General features: G+C 44.9%; 1 protein-coding gene across 6 annotated transcripts in view; it reads right to left on the bottom strand.

Moving 5' to 3' along the window:
* Asap1 (ArfGAP with SH3 domain, ankyrin repeat and PH domain 1) overlaps nt 1–16,645 on the bottom strand; it is a 291,999-nt gene that overhangs the window by 222,672 nt on the left and 52,682 nt on the right. The window contains exon 1 of one of the 6 annotated variants that reach the window (XM_085831403.1): nt 7,324–7,421. The exons of the other annotated variants lie outside the window; for them this stretch is intronic. Within the exon in view, the coding sequence (XP_085687529.1) occupies nt 7,324–7,355 (32 nt within the window). The 5' untranslated portion in view covers nt 7,356–7,421. Of the gene's footprint in view, nt 1–7,323; nt 7,422–16,645 lie in introns of those variants that run through there. 6 annotated transcript variants of the gene reach the window in all.

Here is a 16,645-nt window from a genome sequence, read left to right as displayed (position 1 = left end):
CTACCTCATTTCTCACAGCATCTGGAAAATTCTGTAAGTTGGAACAAATATGACCCTTACTAGCTTGGACTAATTAAGCTCCCTGCGCCTCAGAAATCCCATGCTCCCCTATAAAGTACTGAGAGCAAATCAGAAAAATCAGTGAGCACTGGGGCTTTCCTCTGAAAGGATTTGTCTTCCTCAGGGCTGTGAGCCAGTCTGGGTCCCACCCCCCCACCCCCCACCCCCCAGTTGTCATCTAGTACCTGCCCCGGCTACTGAGCTGGCAGCACTCCTCTGTGTGTGTGGCATAAACAGTAAATATGAACTGTTGTTCAGAGGCCTAGACTTAGCTAATAAGTGTGTCTGTTCCCAGAGACCCTGAATTCCACAGCTTTCTCTCCTAATCCAGATACCTTGGGTTTGGGTGGCACGACTTTATCAAATAAGAGGGTAGGCGTGTCAAAAATGACCACCACACAGAGCCCTCCCAGCTGGAGCCAGTTTGCGCCCACACCTGGCTCTGCAGATGAACGAGTCAAGATTATTCCAAGCACAGCAGTGGTAAACAGCCAGGGATTTCTTTCTGAATTCACCAGAGAGCCCAAACTGCCGCCACCAGTTGCTGTTTCAGTTTCCTCCGAAGATTATGTTATGTATCTGCCCCTCCCCTGCCTCCTCCAGCCAAGAGGGGACTATATGAACAATGAGATATTGTGCTCTGGTAAGCATATACCTCCTTAGACTTGTCTGCAATTAGAATTTCAAAGCTTCGCACCTCAACCCACCATCTCTGGGGTTCATGGACCATAATCCTCTTTAAATTTGAAACCATGCCCTGGTGCAAAACCATCTGCACCTCCCTTTTTCTCAAATACCCCGAACACCATTCCTGGATATCTAAAAGCAAATAGAGTCTGGCGTGGGCAAAGCTGAAAGGCTGGGTTTCTTTACAGGGAACTACCCAGAAATACACACTTATCCTCTCCAAAGCCAGAAAAAGACACGTGCACACAGACTCGAGCTTCTGTGAACCTGGCTTATATAAAGCAAGCGCCGTCTACGCTGTCGTCATTATAATCCCCCTCAAAGACTGTTTATTACCCTAGGCCTCTCATTCTGCTAAGCACTGCCCAGAGCAGCAAGCTAGTCAGCCTGCAAGGATGCTTTGTGTCCTGGAAGTGAAGCACCAAGAACAGGACAAGCTTGTTCCTACGGACAGCATTAGCCCTGCTGACCACCGTCACCTGGGAATTGACTCTGAGTCATATTTCTACTCACAAGGCTCGCTCTCCCATCTACTTTGGAACCAAAGAAGCTCTCTTGCAAGAGGACTGACAGCGATCCAAACCTAGGGAGCTGGAGGTGGGCAGCCAAAGGTGCTCTCTAAGCCTGGAACCCCATTGCTGCTCGGAGCCACAGCTTCAGCCAGCCACTGCGCTCATCGAATCCCTCATGGAACCAGCAAAGGCAAAATGCTTCAAGTTCCTGGAACTCGAGTTCCTCTACTCTGTCCCTGGCCTTGTTTTCTTGGGTGTAAAATTAGGGTAATCAGATGGTTAGAAGAAATGGGAAAAGATTCGGCTAAAGATGTTGACACAGAGTGAATTCTCTTTGAACATTTCTTGTGTGAAGCATGGCTATAAATGCATCCATCGCCTTTCATCCTACAACTCAGATATCTCTAAATTAGTTACCTGGCTGCCTGGATGATGGAAGGAGGGGAGGGGAAGGAAGGACTACTCTAACTGGGGTAGAATCTGGGGTCTCTGATGTAGGAGTAAGTACTGTTTGGAAGATGTGCTTACTCTTGTAAGAGGACAGACCCCATCATGATCAGGCTGGATTTGGGAAATTAAGTGAACAAGAATGCCAAGTAGGATCGATTCCAGTCAGGAGCAGAAACGAATCACTGAGGGCCACCATGAGAGGGCCCAGAGAGTTAAGTCCTTGCCACCAGCTCTGACAACCTGGGTTCAATCCAGGGAACCCATGGTAAGAGGAGAGAACAGCACCCTCAAACTGTCCTCTGACCACATACACACATGGCACATACGGACCTAGACACACACACACACACACACACACACACACACGATTTCTTAGAACCAAAGCTCTTATAAAGAAGGATGTTTTAAGGCGGGTAACGTCTAAGGATCCCATTCCCAGGAAGGAGCGTTGATTTATGTAAGAGTGGATTTTCAAACTTGAATGACTTGGGCTCACATCTCTGCCACACATCAGCTATCGGACCTTATTAAAGTGATTTACTTCTCAGAGTCTTGAGACAGACAGACACACATACACACAGGACACAACACAATGATAGTGCCCATCTACAAGAATGAACAAGCTAAGAAATATAAAGTACTTAACGGGGCCTAAGACATCCTAAGTCGATGCCATATTTCCAATATTATAATGGGAACTTGAAACCTGTATATGGAGATAGAAATTCTGATATTTCTAGCTTATGTTCCCCTTTTGAACCCTCATGGCAACTTTGTATGTAAGTTTTAATTATCTAATGTTTACCACAGAGAAAACCAAGACTGGAGGACAGGCCAGGACCCTTCTACCCGAGCGCCTATCCTTAGCCAGTCACTGCACTAGTGGTATGCACGCACTGTCTGAAACCACCACTTAGTCCTGAGGTGCAGCCACCACAGCAACAGGAGCGGCAACACAATGAAATCAAACTGCAAGTTTTTACTCTTGAGCCTGACAGGTCTGCAAAATTGATCTCTTTTACTGTATGGAGCTAGATAGTGATGCTATCCTGGATGCTGTATTTCCCATCACAGGTAACCAAGGAAACCTTATGCATTTCACTTGTTAACTCATAGATTTGTTTTCTATCAGCTTAAAGAAACTACAGGAAGGGAAAGTCCTTCCCGGGCAACAGTGATGTATCTGACTCTATGTGTTATTCCATTAGGCTCACGTTACCACACTCTCCGCAAAAGAAAGGCGGTTTTCTTCATGTTCTTTGTACGAGTGTATCCCAAGTGCACTTGTACAATTTCATGTAATACATTCTTAAAGCCTTTTCTGGTCCTGATTGTGCTTAATTTAATTTAAATATGTCACATAAAACCACTAGAGTGTTCTCAGTAAGAGCAGAACATGGTTTGTTTGGAGACACAAAAACCCTTCTATTCTACCTTTCTGTTTTCTACTGCTCTCTGTAAAGGAATTAGGAGAGAAAAGGCGTGCAGAATACTGGGAACCCAAAGCTCAAAGGATGAGTAACAAGTGAATGAAGTGGGGAATATACTTCAGTCCTGTAAAAGAGGAGTTACAGTTAATAATTACAATCATAGTATGCACCTTGGGCTGCAGTCATGATCTCATTTACCATGGCAATTATATACTGTGGGCACGAAACTATCCCCTACTTACCTGCAGGGGACACTGAAGCTCAAAGGTCACCCTGATAGGTCATGAAGCAGACCAATGTAATGCCCAGGCCCTGGTGGTCAGCCAGTATTTCGCAAGCTCAACAGAGTGATCAGAGACAGTGAAAGGTCCCAGAGCCCCAGGAAAACTCTCCTGCCACAGTTCACATGGTTTCCCTCTTCTGTGAGTCCAGTTTTGAATACAAGCTTGACTGGCCTTGAAAGCAGTCCCCTGTCTCTACTGATTAGGGATTAATCTGCACATGAATATTGTCAATAACAGCCAGATCCCTATGTCATAAAACACAAAGCCACACCAGGTCAGTTCCAGCAGACTTCAGATTCAAGTACACTGTGAACTTCCCACAGTGACAAGTAGGTAGCTCTATTAATGATAGGGCTTGGCAGCGAACTCAGATCTTCCTATTGAGTTTCCTACACTACCAAGTTCCAGATTGTTAATTCCCAGGGGGCTCCAAGGGAGCCTTATCTATCTCTGTCTCACCTACATCCCTCAGGAATTAAAGGAAGGACAGAGGCTCTGGTGTGGCTCCAAACCCTGCAGGCCTCTCTATTCTTACAGAACGTCCCTGCAGGCTGCCCATAAATGTGTCTTGAGCTGTACTGGTTCTTTTTTTTTTTTAAATGAGATACATCATTTCCAATATAAGCAAAACAACATCCAGAGAAGAAAAATCATGGTGTTTTACAGGATTCCTAAAATCCAACATTCTATAGAAGTCTGGGTTCTTACATCTTTAGTTTGCTTCTGCATAAGAAACATGTCCCTGAAAAATGGTGAACTATTTATATGATATCCAGGTTTCTCCTCATCACGGATGAACTGGTCTGGCTTTAAATTTACCAGATGACACTTAATCATGCCCATGGCTGTGCTATCTCAAGGTAAAATACACATCGTTTATGGCCCCCTTTCCTGGCCTCTTTTCAAATATTTTTTTTTCTCCAGTTACTCTGTAGACTCCTTAGGAAGGCAGAAGTGGGAAAGCCACTCACTGTTGGAGCACAGATGCTTAGACATCATTACCTGAAGGGATAGAAGGATGAGTGACAGGAGGGGAAAGAAGGCGAAAATGTTGCTAAGAGAGAAGACTTAGTCCAGGAGCACTGGATTGAGTGAAGTTGCCTCTAGTATCTATCATCACACAAACAGGCGCCAGAGACGATGCATGGAGTAATATGCTTTCTAATACTTTCATTTTCCAGACAAGGAAAATGATTTCCAAGTAGGCAGGTGTGTGGGAACTCTGAGGAACAGATGTCCTGCCTCCCAAGAGTTTTCTATTTCTCCATCTTTCCTGGTTCCATGTCTAAGGAAGGAGCAAAGAGCCTGTGGTGAGAAGCTCCCATCTCTCCTGCTGAATGTTGATCTTAGCATCAAAGTATCAAGGAATGCCTGGAAGCATGGGTCTGCTCTTAATCACTATAATGAGGGGTCATAACTCAGGGGTAGGCTCTCTTACTATGTGTAAGGCTTTGAATCTAAGAAACATAGCTGGGTAGTGGTGGTGCATGCCTTTAATCCCAGCACTTGGGTGAGGGGAGGGAGGGGGCAGAGGTAGGCAAATCTCTGTGTTCCAGGTCAGCCTGGGCTACACAGAAAAACTGGTTTAAAAAAAAAAACAAAACCAAAACCAGAAACAACAACAACAACAACAAAACCCAACACACACACACACACAAACACACAGAGTACATATATATATATATATATATATATATATATATATGGCATACCATCATTGACTAACGCCTGTAATTTGAAACAGAACTCCAGTCTGCGACAGTTCACCTCCTGTTTCATTTTCTTCCCCATCTCATTAGCACTATCTCCCTTTTCTTTCCTGTTCCCCAAAGCGAATACCCACACCAACCTCTTCCTTCTCAGTTACCTTAATGTGAGTAACCCATGATCTTTTCATAATCATACTGCCCTTCTCTTATCCCAAGGGGACCCCTCCAACACAGAGTGCAGGCCACATTTCCCCTTTGCTCTTAATGATAAGCACCAAGAGTAGCCATTTCCAAAGAAGGGATTATTGCCTTCAAGGTACCCCAAACATTTTCCAGTGGGAATGGTGGAATTAGGCTGAATCCTAGAAGGCCCACATTTGTCTCACTATCCCCAGGCCATAATCTTCCCATGGTGCGACCTGGATTCAGATCACCTGGGTGCCAGTGCAGCTGCTTGGTACCTCAGGCAGGCTATCTCATTCCAAATTGTTTAGCCTTTAGAATGAGGATTATGACAAGACCTCTTTTGTAAGTGTGCTGAAAGGTTTAAACAAGATTATCCATGCAAGGCCCTAATAGGCAGCTACTGTTTATCATTACTAAAATTCTAAACAGGCGCTAAGTTTGATTGTGTAGGGGTTGAAAGCATACATAAGGCAGGAACCGTTAAGAGGTTCCACGAACACAGAGACTAATAAGGAACTGGTCAAACACACATTAAAAAGTCCATTTAAAGTGTGACCAGGCAAAGGTGACTTGCATTTCTAAGTGTCTGATACACCCAGAGCCCAGAGTATAAGGGGTGGGGGAGGGGGGAATGTGTGTTTGTATGTTATATATGTTCTGTATGTGTGCATGATGTGTCTGACTGTGGGCACTCATGACACAGGGCACATGTAAAGGTCATAGAACAACTTCTGGGAGTCTACCTTCACCTTCTACCTTGAGTCAAGGTCTCTCTTGTTTCTGTGTAGATGCTGCACGCTGCAGACTCACTGGACCCTGGGATTTTTGGCAGGTCCATCCTCTTGTCTCTGCCTCCCATCTTGCCATAGGTGCACACTAACACATCCATCCAGCTTTTTGACCTGGGCTCTGGGATCTAAACTCAGGTTGCCAGGTACACAAGTCAAGCCCTTTTACCCACTGAGCCATTTCCCCGACTGAGACCTATCATTGTAAGCTGTCTTTTATGAGTTGCTGCTTATCAGAAACCCAACTCAAGAAGAAACAACTTAGTAAATGGTAGCTCAGAGATGTTTGCCACATGGAAAGCCAGGGAGGCTGGCCCTTTCTCTTGGCCAAATGTTTTTTTCACCACCTTAGGCCTTTTTTTTCCCTCTATGGTTAAGACCGAAGATTAGGGCAGATACTTTCTGAGGTCCCTAGGGCCATAACATCCCATAACTCAGTAACAGCACTTGATAACTAAGCCTAAAGATCAGGAAGCTATGGCTGAGTTTCATGGGCTGCTGAGAAGTCAGGAGCTGCTGGCTGGCCATCAGTCCCGGGCAGCAGGACCTTCTAAGGGATGCTCTTTATCAGTCACTTTCTCGTTATGTTTTCCAGAAATGTGACTTTACCTGCAACATATATCTGAGCCCGCATAAAATGACCTGTATCATATCAGAATTTTAGCAGTCCACTCTTATGGAATATAGGGTATCAATCACTTCATTTAAAAAGAAAAATTGCCCACCCACTGCAGAGTTTTCTTAGCATATGTTACTGGTTAGCAACATTTTCAAATGTGAACACACCAAATCACACTAGGGATGCTAATTAAATTAAAAAAACAAAACAAAAAAACAACCTTTCTAATTGTCAGTAAATCTTTTGAGAGATGCATCTAGCTTCTGTTCTGTTCCTTGGGGGGGGGTGGTAAGGTTTAATTTTTGAAAAGTTAATTTTTTTGTTCTGGTCTTACAGATGTAGAAGTATCCTATATACTAACTTATAAATTTGCTGGGTATGAGGGAGCTGGTTTGTGGATACACGTGCAGGTGTGCACGGCATGATACAGAAGTGTTTGAGTGCATGCGTTTGTGGGGGGCAGAGATGTGCATAGAGGCCAGTGGTCAATCTTGAGCATGGTTCCTTGGGTACTATCCACCTCAGGTTTGGAGACAGTCTATCAGTGGGACCTAGGGCTAGGCTTTATTGGGTGTGCCAGGGAGTATTAGCTACATACCCTCTAGCAGGCCTTTCTTTCTTCAATAACATGGCTCCAATTTGATTGGTCCACCTCTCTCAAGGCTACTGTTGGAGGTACACATGCGTGCTATGCAGGACTGTGGGGAAAGTGCCTTAATAAAAAGCCATGCTTCAGAGTGGTATTACCTAGAATACACAGATAATATCTGTTAGAATCAAACACCAAGAACAACTGACAATCAATATATGTGTTAATAAACTACTCTCAGAAGAAACAATATGAATGCCCAATACACACACACATATACTATATATTATATATCACACATATTATATAACGTATCATATGTTTTATGAGTGTGTGTACATGTTATGTGTGTGTATAATTCAACATCCATACCCACCAGGGTAATGCACACTAAAACTCTGGGCAATTCCATGCCACTCCAGCCTAAATGGTTATCACTGAGAAAACAGCCAATGTTGCTATGGGTGAGGTAAATAGAAACATATATGGATAGCTGGGAGTGTAACTGAGACAGTCACTATAGACACTGGTATGGAGGTTTCTGGAAAGATTAAAGCTACAGCTACCATACACTCCAGCTGTACCACATGCCCAAAGGACTCTACAGCCTACCACAGAGATGCCTAGTCATCCATGTTCACAGATGCTCTAGGTCACCACAGAGATGCCTAGTCATCCATGTTCACAGATGCTCTAGGTCACAACAGAAGGGAAATGGAGCCAGTGTATGTGACTGGCCGGATCATGAGAATGTGGTGTATAAACACAGGGAAACTTTGTGCAGCTGTAAAGACAAATGAAGCTATGACATTTGTGGGAAAGTGGAGAAGTTATTAAATCTGGAAGTATTAAATTAAGCAAAGTATCTCAGAGTCAGAAGGCCAAATATCCCATGTTCTCTCTCATAGGCAGAGTCTCACATTAAACGCTTGTATCTATGTATGTATAGAGGTAGGTAGGTAGGTGAGTGTGAGTATGTGTGTAGACTATGAAACTAGAAAGGGAACCCTGAAGGATGATTCAAGGGTATTGAGGAAGGGGGACAATGGCACACATGTGACATGAAAGCAGAAAGGAAGCTACTGAGGTGGGGGAATGCCATAAGAACACCTAAGCCTCTGTATGGTAATCCATCTTTCCCGAGCTACTCTAGTTGGAGGAGGAACCATATCATCCATTCCCCCTGTTCTCCTTCTTACTGCCCTTAACATAGATGTGACGGCTGACATGCTGGCAGTCATTTAAAATCATGAGGCAATAGGCCCAGAGACTAGAAGTAGTGGGACAGAAAAGCCTGAGTTTCCTGGTAACCATGGGGTAATATTACCTGGCCTTGAACTCTCTCTTAACTTCTCTGGATTCATGGGGGTGGAGGGGTAGGGACTGGGGTTGGGTAGAGGGGATATACACCTAATTACTGCGGCTATTTGGGGCCTTGTTTACATATCATTGAAATGTAATCTTAATTTACAACCTAGGACTAAGTACTTGCTGAGCCAACCAAGAATGTATGGAGACAGCTCATCTCAGAAGGGGTCAAATTAAAATTGCTCTGCCAGAGTTATTTTCCCAACGTGTGCTCTACAGTTGAGATTTTTCTGATGGAGGCCTTGGGATTCTACTGGGTTATTTTGAAGACACTCACTAAGGCCTGTTTTGTGGAGTTACAGAATTGCTGAAAAGACTGGTCTCAATTCGCCATGCACGCACAGTAAGTACATTTTGTATGCACTTAAACTCCATCTCAGCAATTGCTTCAGAAAACCAACCTCCAAGGAGCCAATGAGCTCCCACTGAGCCTGCTTCTGAAGAAGCAAATGTATTTACCCGACCTTTGCACCACTGCTTAAGGGAGCGGAGGCAGGGCAGATTCCCAACACGGTAAAATGATTGCACTCAAAGACTTCTACACTTTAAAATCAATGTTGGCTCAACATTTTCAGTAGAATCAGGTCAGATCCCAGAAAAACAGCAGCAGTTTTCCCACGGCAGAAATAGGATCCCACCTCGCTTATTTGTTTAGCTGTTTACTTATGGCTGCTGTGCTATTTATCAACCAGTGTGTTATTTATAATCCAGCAGCAGGTTGATAGGGTATTAGTGGGTCAAGAGCAGCTTTTCCTTCCTTGCCGTCTCATGCTCTTTAGAATTCGACCCACAATGACATAAATAAGGATGAAATATTTGAAGAAAAGATCTTTGCACACAGATCACCCTCCTCTGAGGTGATACATTAAATTTCGTGCATATAACAATGAGCTGATGCCCAAAGAGCGTGCTTCCTGGGTTAAAGTCCCTCCAGGGCTGGGATTATGGGCAATTGGCTGAGAGAAGGAATTCTGATCAATCTTATTCATCCTATCTCCAGATCTTGGGTAGGATTTTTAATCTTTGCCTTTTAGGACTTAGCACACAGTCTCCTTTTCTAGAACACAGGAACCAGGAAAAAAATCCCACAGATCCCTGGGCAGCAAAAAGAGCAAAGCCTAGGGCTGCCATTGCAGATCTCCCCTCCAAGACCTGCAGACCCTTCAGGTCTCCCCAGTTCTTGATTTCTCTTATTTGCCATGTGGTGGTGATCTCCATGACCTGATTTTCTGGATTTGTGAGTGTGTGTCTAGAGGGGCTCAAGTGAGGAGAGAAAGCCCACCCTGACGATGATGACACTAGTCTTTGGGCTATCTTAGACAGAGCAGAAAAGGAAAGGCTGACTGAGTACCAGCATCCATTACTCTCTGCTTCCTGGCTGTGGATTCTATGTGATCTGCATGTGCCTTGGAGTCCCCAGCTCTGGAGAGATAAAGACAGCTTAGCTGGTGCTGGCTTCCAGCCAGCTGGAGACACACCTGGATCTGCTCTCCTTGTCTTGACCCCCTGCACCTTCAAACCTGAGCCCAAGTTAATCCTCCCTTCCTTCCTTACATTGCTTTTGCTGGGGACAAAGTAACTAATACACTGACACATTTTGTATCCAAGTGGACACAGAATTCATTCTGGGAATAGCAAGAAGCAGCTAAAGTGAAAAAGGAAACGAAAAAGTGATGCCCACAAACTCGAAATTTGCAGATACGTGACCCTCCATAAAGAAATTCTGAATACATGGGCATGCTCATGAGAACCCCCCATTCTACTTAACATATACTGGTGTCAATGATCACAGGAAACAATGTCAAGTCTTTGTGATTTACAAAGAAGGGCTTGAGTTGTTATGAAATGGTTAGGTAGGGTACCATGCTACATGTAGGCCTTTATAACCAAGAAAAACATGAAATAGATACAGAATAATTTCAGCATGGCTGCTGAGATATTGCCTGGCACAGAACACAAGGCTTAATTTCGTTCAGACATGAATTCCTCATTGCTACAATGTGGCTAATGACACCTAGGCACACATTAGGTACTAAGAGGCATGTGTGGTAAGATTCACAGCAGTACTACACACACACACACACACACACACACACACACCCCACAATTTTATAAAGGCTTTAAAAAAAAAAAGAATCTGCAGCTTCAGAGGGCTGGGAAGTCAGCTTGGTTGGTAGTTCAATTCCCAGAATCCACATGAAAAAGCCAGACATGACGGCATGTGCATGTAACCCCAGCACTGAAGAGGCATAGACAGGAGGCTCTCTGGGGCTTACTTGCCAGCCAGTCTAACTAAGCCCTTGTCTAAATCCCACCCCTTACATTGGCCTTACAAACCCCAAGCCAATGAGAATCCCTGTCTCAGAAAACAAGGTGGACTTCTAAGGGGTGACACCTGAGGTTTACCTCTGGCTTCCACAAACATGTATACACATATACACCCCCATACACAGAGTGGGAGGGAGGAGAAGAGGAAGAGAGAGAGAGAGAGAGAGAGAGAGAGAGAGAGAGAGAGAGAGAGAGAGAGAGAGAGAGAGAGGAGAAAGAGAGAGAGAGAGAGAGCATTCTAAAACCAGACCAAAGTATTGTAGCCAGAAAATAGCCCCATAGCCTGAGACACCACAGGACCTTGGTACCTTGACCTATCAGGCTTCTGCCAAAGTTGACTTGATTTTAACACATGTCCATTTACAACATTGGCCAGCTACTATCATCTAGTCTTCAGCTGAGAGAAATTAAAACAGGAAGAATATTAATATACTTAGTCCATGTAGCAAGAAAAAGATTCCAGTGTCTCTCATTTTATCTTCTGCTCTGTCCTGAAAGGAGAGGCAGATCTGAGGGGCTGGGAAGCCTGCTCATCTTCACCCAGCTACCAAGCACTTGCATCCATACTAGAAACTATTTCTGGCACCAAATTCAATTCTGCCCCAGCCATAGAACAACTGAAGCACAGCACTGATGATGCAGATTTCCTGCAGACCTGCAACAGACTGGATCTGGGCAACCCAGTGAACTGTAGTGTTTAAACCCCAGATCTTCCCATTATGAACAGTAAAACTGGCAAATCAAAATCCCATAGAATACAGCCCGCTCCCTCTTCAGAAAGCAAGAAGGCATTGGGTCAGAGCCATGCTTCTGCCCAGAGGTGCCCTATTGCTTTGCATAATCGCTTTTCGACAAGCTGGTCTACCTGTTATGTTTAATGAGTGTAGGTTCCTGCTCCACTCATAAAGCTGGCGGACCTCTTTGGCACTTGCTTCACGCTGTGGAAGCAGAGCAGTCATGAAAGCCAGGATGAGCACTGTCGAAAGCCCATCCCTTACATGGTGCTGGAGCCTGACCTGGGGACTCAAAGGGAATTCAAAAGGAATGCAAAGCATGCATCTCGACATATTTTCATACAAAGAGGATAATAACTACTCACGAATTAACCCATATTAAGGTGGTGTAACTGTTTAGGGCATCCATCCACAAAGCCTTCAAGGTGACATGCAGGAGAGAGTCAGCCATGAAGTGGCAAAGCCCCCTTCCAACATCTACACCTCGGCCTAAGAACTCAAATCATGCCAGCTGCCTTGTCCCTTCCCCAACTGCAAATGTGCTTCCTTATTTCCTAACTGTTCAATGTACTGGCCTCAATAGACCTCAGGCAAAGTCAAGCATGGTTTATGGTTATTGGCTTGTATTCGGTCTCAGGGACAATCCTTGGGCCATAATGCACTCTCGCTGATTAGCAATCTACTGGTTACTGCAGGAGCAGACCATGAATGAGAGGACCCTAGAGAGTCAGCTGAGAAGAGAGACCTCAAGGTACACGACTGTGGCCATGAGTGGAAGAGCAGAAGAGGCAGGAGGAAAAGGATGGCAGGGAAGGAGGAAGAAGAGTGGAAAGTAGCAAACAAGGGAAGGAGAAAAATAAAAGGGGCGTAGTGTCTTAGTCAGTATTACTATCACAAGACATCACGACCAAGGCAACCTACAAAAACCAAGCACTGAACCAAGCATGGGGTTGACGATTTCAGAGGGTTAAAGTCCATGATGGCAGAGAAAAGACATGGGAACAGGGACATCTGAAAGCACACATCTTGTTCTAATGCAGGGAGCAGAGATCACACTGAGGACAGCAGGGATCTTGGAAACCTTAAAGCTCGCTCCCAGTGACACACCTCCTCCAACAAGGCCACACCTCCTAATCCTTCTCAAACAGTTCTACCACCTACGAACCAAGTATTCAGAAGTATGAGCTTATGAGAACCATTTTCATTCACAGCCTCATTCTAACCATCACAGGGAGGCAGAGACTGAGAGAAGGGGAAGCAAAGTGGAAAGTTAGGTCAGTCTTTGCCAAAAGGGTTTTATAGATGCTGAACAGCAATCAATCAATCAATCAATCAATCAATCAATAAAAACACGGGCAGAGTCAGAAAGATCTTCCTGGCTGCTGACCCATAGTTCAGCTGTTGGAATCCACAGTAGAGAGAATGAATCAACTCCAGAAAGTTTTCCTCTGATCCCTGTACTTAGGCCGTGGCATGTGTGCGCACATGTATGTACATGTACACGCACACACACACACACACACACACACACACACACACACACGGGATGGGGGTGGGGCAAGTGGTCCTGCAGGCATTAGAGGAAAAGGAAGTACAGTCCCATCACAGCCAACCTACCGCTTCTCAGAGCTTTCCCTCTGTTAAAATCCCTTTCATTCCTATGTCATCCTATAAATGCCAGAGCATGGTCCCCAATCAACAGATGAGAAAACTGAAGTACAGAAAGGATACAGTGTTTCTGTCCTTAAAAGTATTAGTGATGTCATAGCCATGACAATTTTCTTCATCACTTGTACACAACAATAGGTGGGAAGATACGCATTTCTGCCCCATTTAGCAGGCATGGGCCACCACACCCAACATCACGCACAAAGTTTTTGAGAAAGGAATTATCATCAAGTAGGAATCTCATTCCTTTCCAGTCCTTCAGCTCGCAAACATGGGATCTCAGATATAAGCATGACCCTTGACACTGGAGACAAGGCTGCACAGTTGGACTGGGCCAGGAAAGGTGTTGTCACCTGGGGGCATCATCCAGGACCACACGGGATAGCCCAAAGTGGACTCTGCATTACAGATATTTCCCAGCCTTTATCTGAGCAATTCAGGCAAAGGCTATTGATCAAATGAGGCTCAGTGAAGCCAAGAAATTGCAGTTGTTCCCTGTAGACTTTGCTAGACCAACACAGCATCTACCTACTTGCTACTTAAAGTAAAAGAAGAGAAAGAAGAAGAGGGGGAGGAGGAGGAGAGAAGAGGGAAGGGGAGGGGATGGAAGGAAACCTTATTCTCCACATTCACATTCAAACAGAAACAAAACACATAGTTACAAAGGTTTTCTAAGTGCCACTGGATAGGCTGGGCCAGGCTGCCATTTGGAATTCTGCTACTATCCCCATGAGCAGCACATGGAGACACAGGCACAAACACTCACAACTAAGAACGCCTGCAAGTGTGCCCGTGTGTGCGTGCCCGTGTGAGTGTGCCTGTGTGTGCGTGCCCATGTATGCATGCCCATGTATGTGTGCCCGTGCGTGAGGAACAAGCAGACCTTGTAGACTGCCTCTTGACTAAAGCCAGCTCGCTCTCCATTGCCTCACCCTGTCCAAGGTTCTCTTGCCTGTTGGTCTCAACACAAGATGCTACAGGCGTACAAGCTAAGAGCTGAAAAAAACCCGAACAGGCAACGAGACAGACCATGTGGCAAAGAAGGCCCTCTCTATCCTTCCAGGCCTCTGGCTCCTCAGCTTTTGCTTGGGTTGAGAGACACAGGACTAGAAGAAGAATATTCTCCCCTGGGGCCAGGGATGCCCCCATTCGCCCTAACAGCTTCCCCACCTCCTGCCCCCACTCTTCCGGTAGCCAATTTCTTCTCAATCATTACTATTTTGAGTGTGCCATCTGTTTCCTGCTGGGACCCTGACTGATACGGGGAGGCAGTCCTATAAACAGACAATTATGGTATAATGTAGAACAATAAAAGACAATATCGCTCCTCAGCAACCTAAGAATGCTGGAGTCTTAATGGCTCGAGGTGTATGAGTTCCAGCACTTACCTATCTCTGTTAACCTCTTTAAGTTTCAGTTTGTGTCTCTGAGAAAGAAGCTTACTGGGGTGCCTACATAATAGTGTATGGAGTGAGGAAAAAATGCCCACAGGGTATCTGGCACTGAGATGAGCCTTGTATCAGCGCTAGGACATACCCAGCAGGAAACCTCTCATTAACTATGCAGTTCCTTGACAGAGGGTGCCCCATACATGTCTGTCAAGTCATGGGAGTGCCAGGAAAACTAGGTACGAGGGACATGGAGAAAGAGACAGGGCAATAGGAGAGGGCACTAAGACCTAGGACCACCCAGAGCAGACGATGTCAAGCTGTCCTCAGAAGAAAGTACCTAGCTCTTGGCTCGTTCACAGTGCATAGCATTAGCTATGTGTACCATGCACAGCGGGTACAAGTAAGTACATCGGGGACTGGAATGCACATCAGTAGGAGGTAGTGCACACAAGTCAGTATGGGACAGCAAAGAGCCAAGGAGGAAGGATGAGGAGAGGCCAGAGGTTAGGCAAGACATCTAGGGGAGGTCTTGAATGTTGCTGCAAAGAAGCATGTCTCTGTTCTAAAGGTGTCATGTCAGTGGGCACAAACACGTTTGATGCGGAGATGGTTCAGCCTGCCTCTGACCAGGGAACAACATGAGTACAGTGGACATGTTCTGCACACCAAAGTCTGTTGCCTCTGTTTCCCTCCGTTCTTCCAACACCCATGCCAACACACATAACAGCGTGATCCAGACAACTTACTAGGTATAGGTCTTCCCATGAGATATCCAAAATTATTAATAACTGATAAGCCTCCATATATATATATATACACATACATTATATATACATACATATATATATATATATATATATATATATATATATATATCCTGGCTGATGAGTAACTTTCATGTGTTGATAAGGGGAATCACTGGAGGGCCAAATTCTTTCAGGGTGATAATGCAGCTCTTCTTTCAGGAACTCTGAGAAGAAAAGGGGCTTCAAGAGGCTATAATTACCAATAGCTAGTGATTTGGTCCATCTTGCCTGTCCATCTATTCCTGACAGAGACAACCTAAGGCAGGATGAATTTATTTGAGCTTGAGGTTTCAGAGGGCTCAATACATGGTCACGTGGCCCTGGGTGTTTGGGTAGAACATCATGGCAGAAAACTCATGTTTGATTCTCAGAATTCACAAAGTAGCCAAAAACCACTGTAACTCCAGTCCCAATGGATCCAATGTCCTCTTCTGATTTCTACATGCAGCAAGTATACACATACTTCATATACATACACGCAGGCAAAGCACTTGTCTTTGTTAAGGTTTCTATTTCTGGAACTATGACCAAATACCATGACCAAAACTTGGGGAAGAAAGGGTTTGTTTAGCTTACACTTCCACAGTGTAGTCCATCACTGAAAAAGTCAGGACAAGAATGCAAGCCGGGCTGGAATCCTAAGGCAGGGGCTGATGCAGAGGCCATAGAGGGGCACTGATTATTGGCTTGCTTCAGGTCTACCAGCCCAGCGATGGTACCACCCATAAATGGACTGGGCCCTCCACTACCAATCAGTAATTAAGAAAATGCCCTACCGGTTTGTCTACAGCCCAATCTTACAGAGACATTTTCTCAGTTGAGGCTCCCTCCCGCTGGTGACTCTAGCTTATGTCAAGTTGGCATAAAACTATCCAGCAAAATGTTCAGATATATTAAATAAATAAATAATCATACACACAGAGAGAGAGACAGACAGACAGACAGACAGACAGACAGACAGAAAGAGATAGACAGAGAGAGACAGAGAGATTAGAATGAATCACAGTGTACCCTGTTGGCCTTCCTTATAAAACTG

Source organism: Mus caroli, unplaced genomic scaffold (assembly GCF_978045245.1).
Source record: "Mus caroli unplaced genomic scaffold, Mus_caroli_1 scaffold_16, whole genome shotgun sequence".
Classification (NCBI taxonomy): Eukaryota; Metazoa; Chordata; class Mammalia; order Rodentia; family Muridae; genus Mus; species Mus caroli.
Note: the sequence above shows the minus strand (reverse complement) of the source record. Positions and strands in the feature narration are given on the sequence as shown.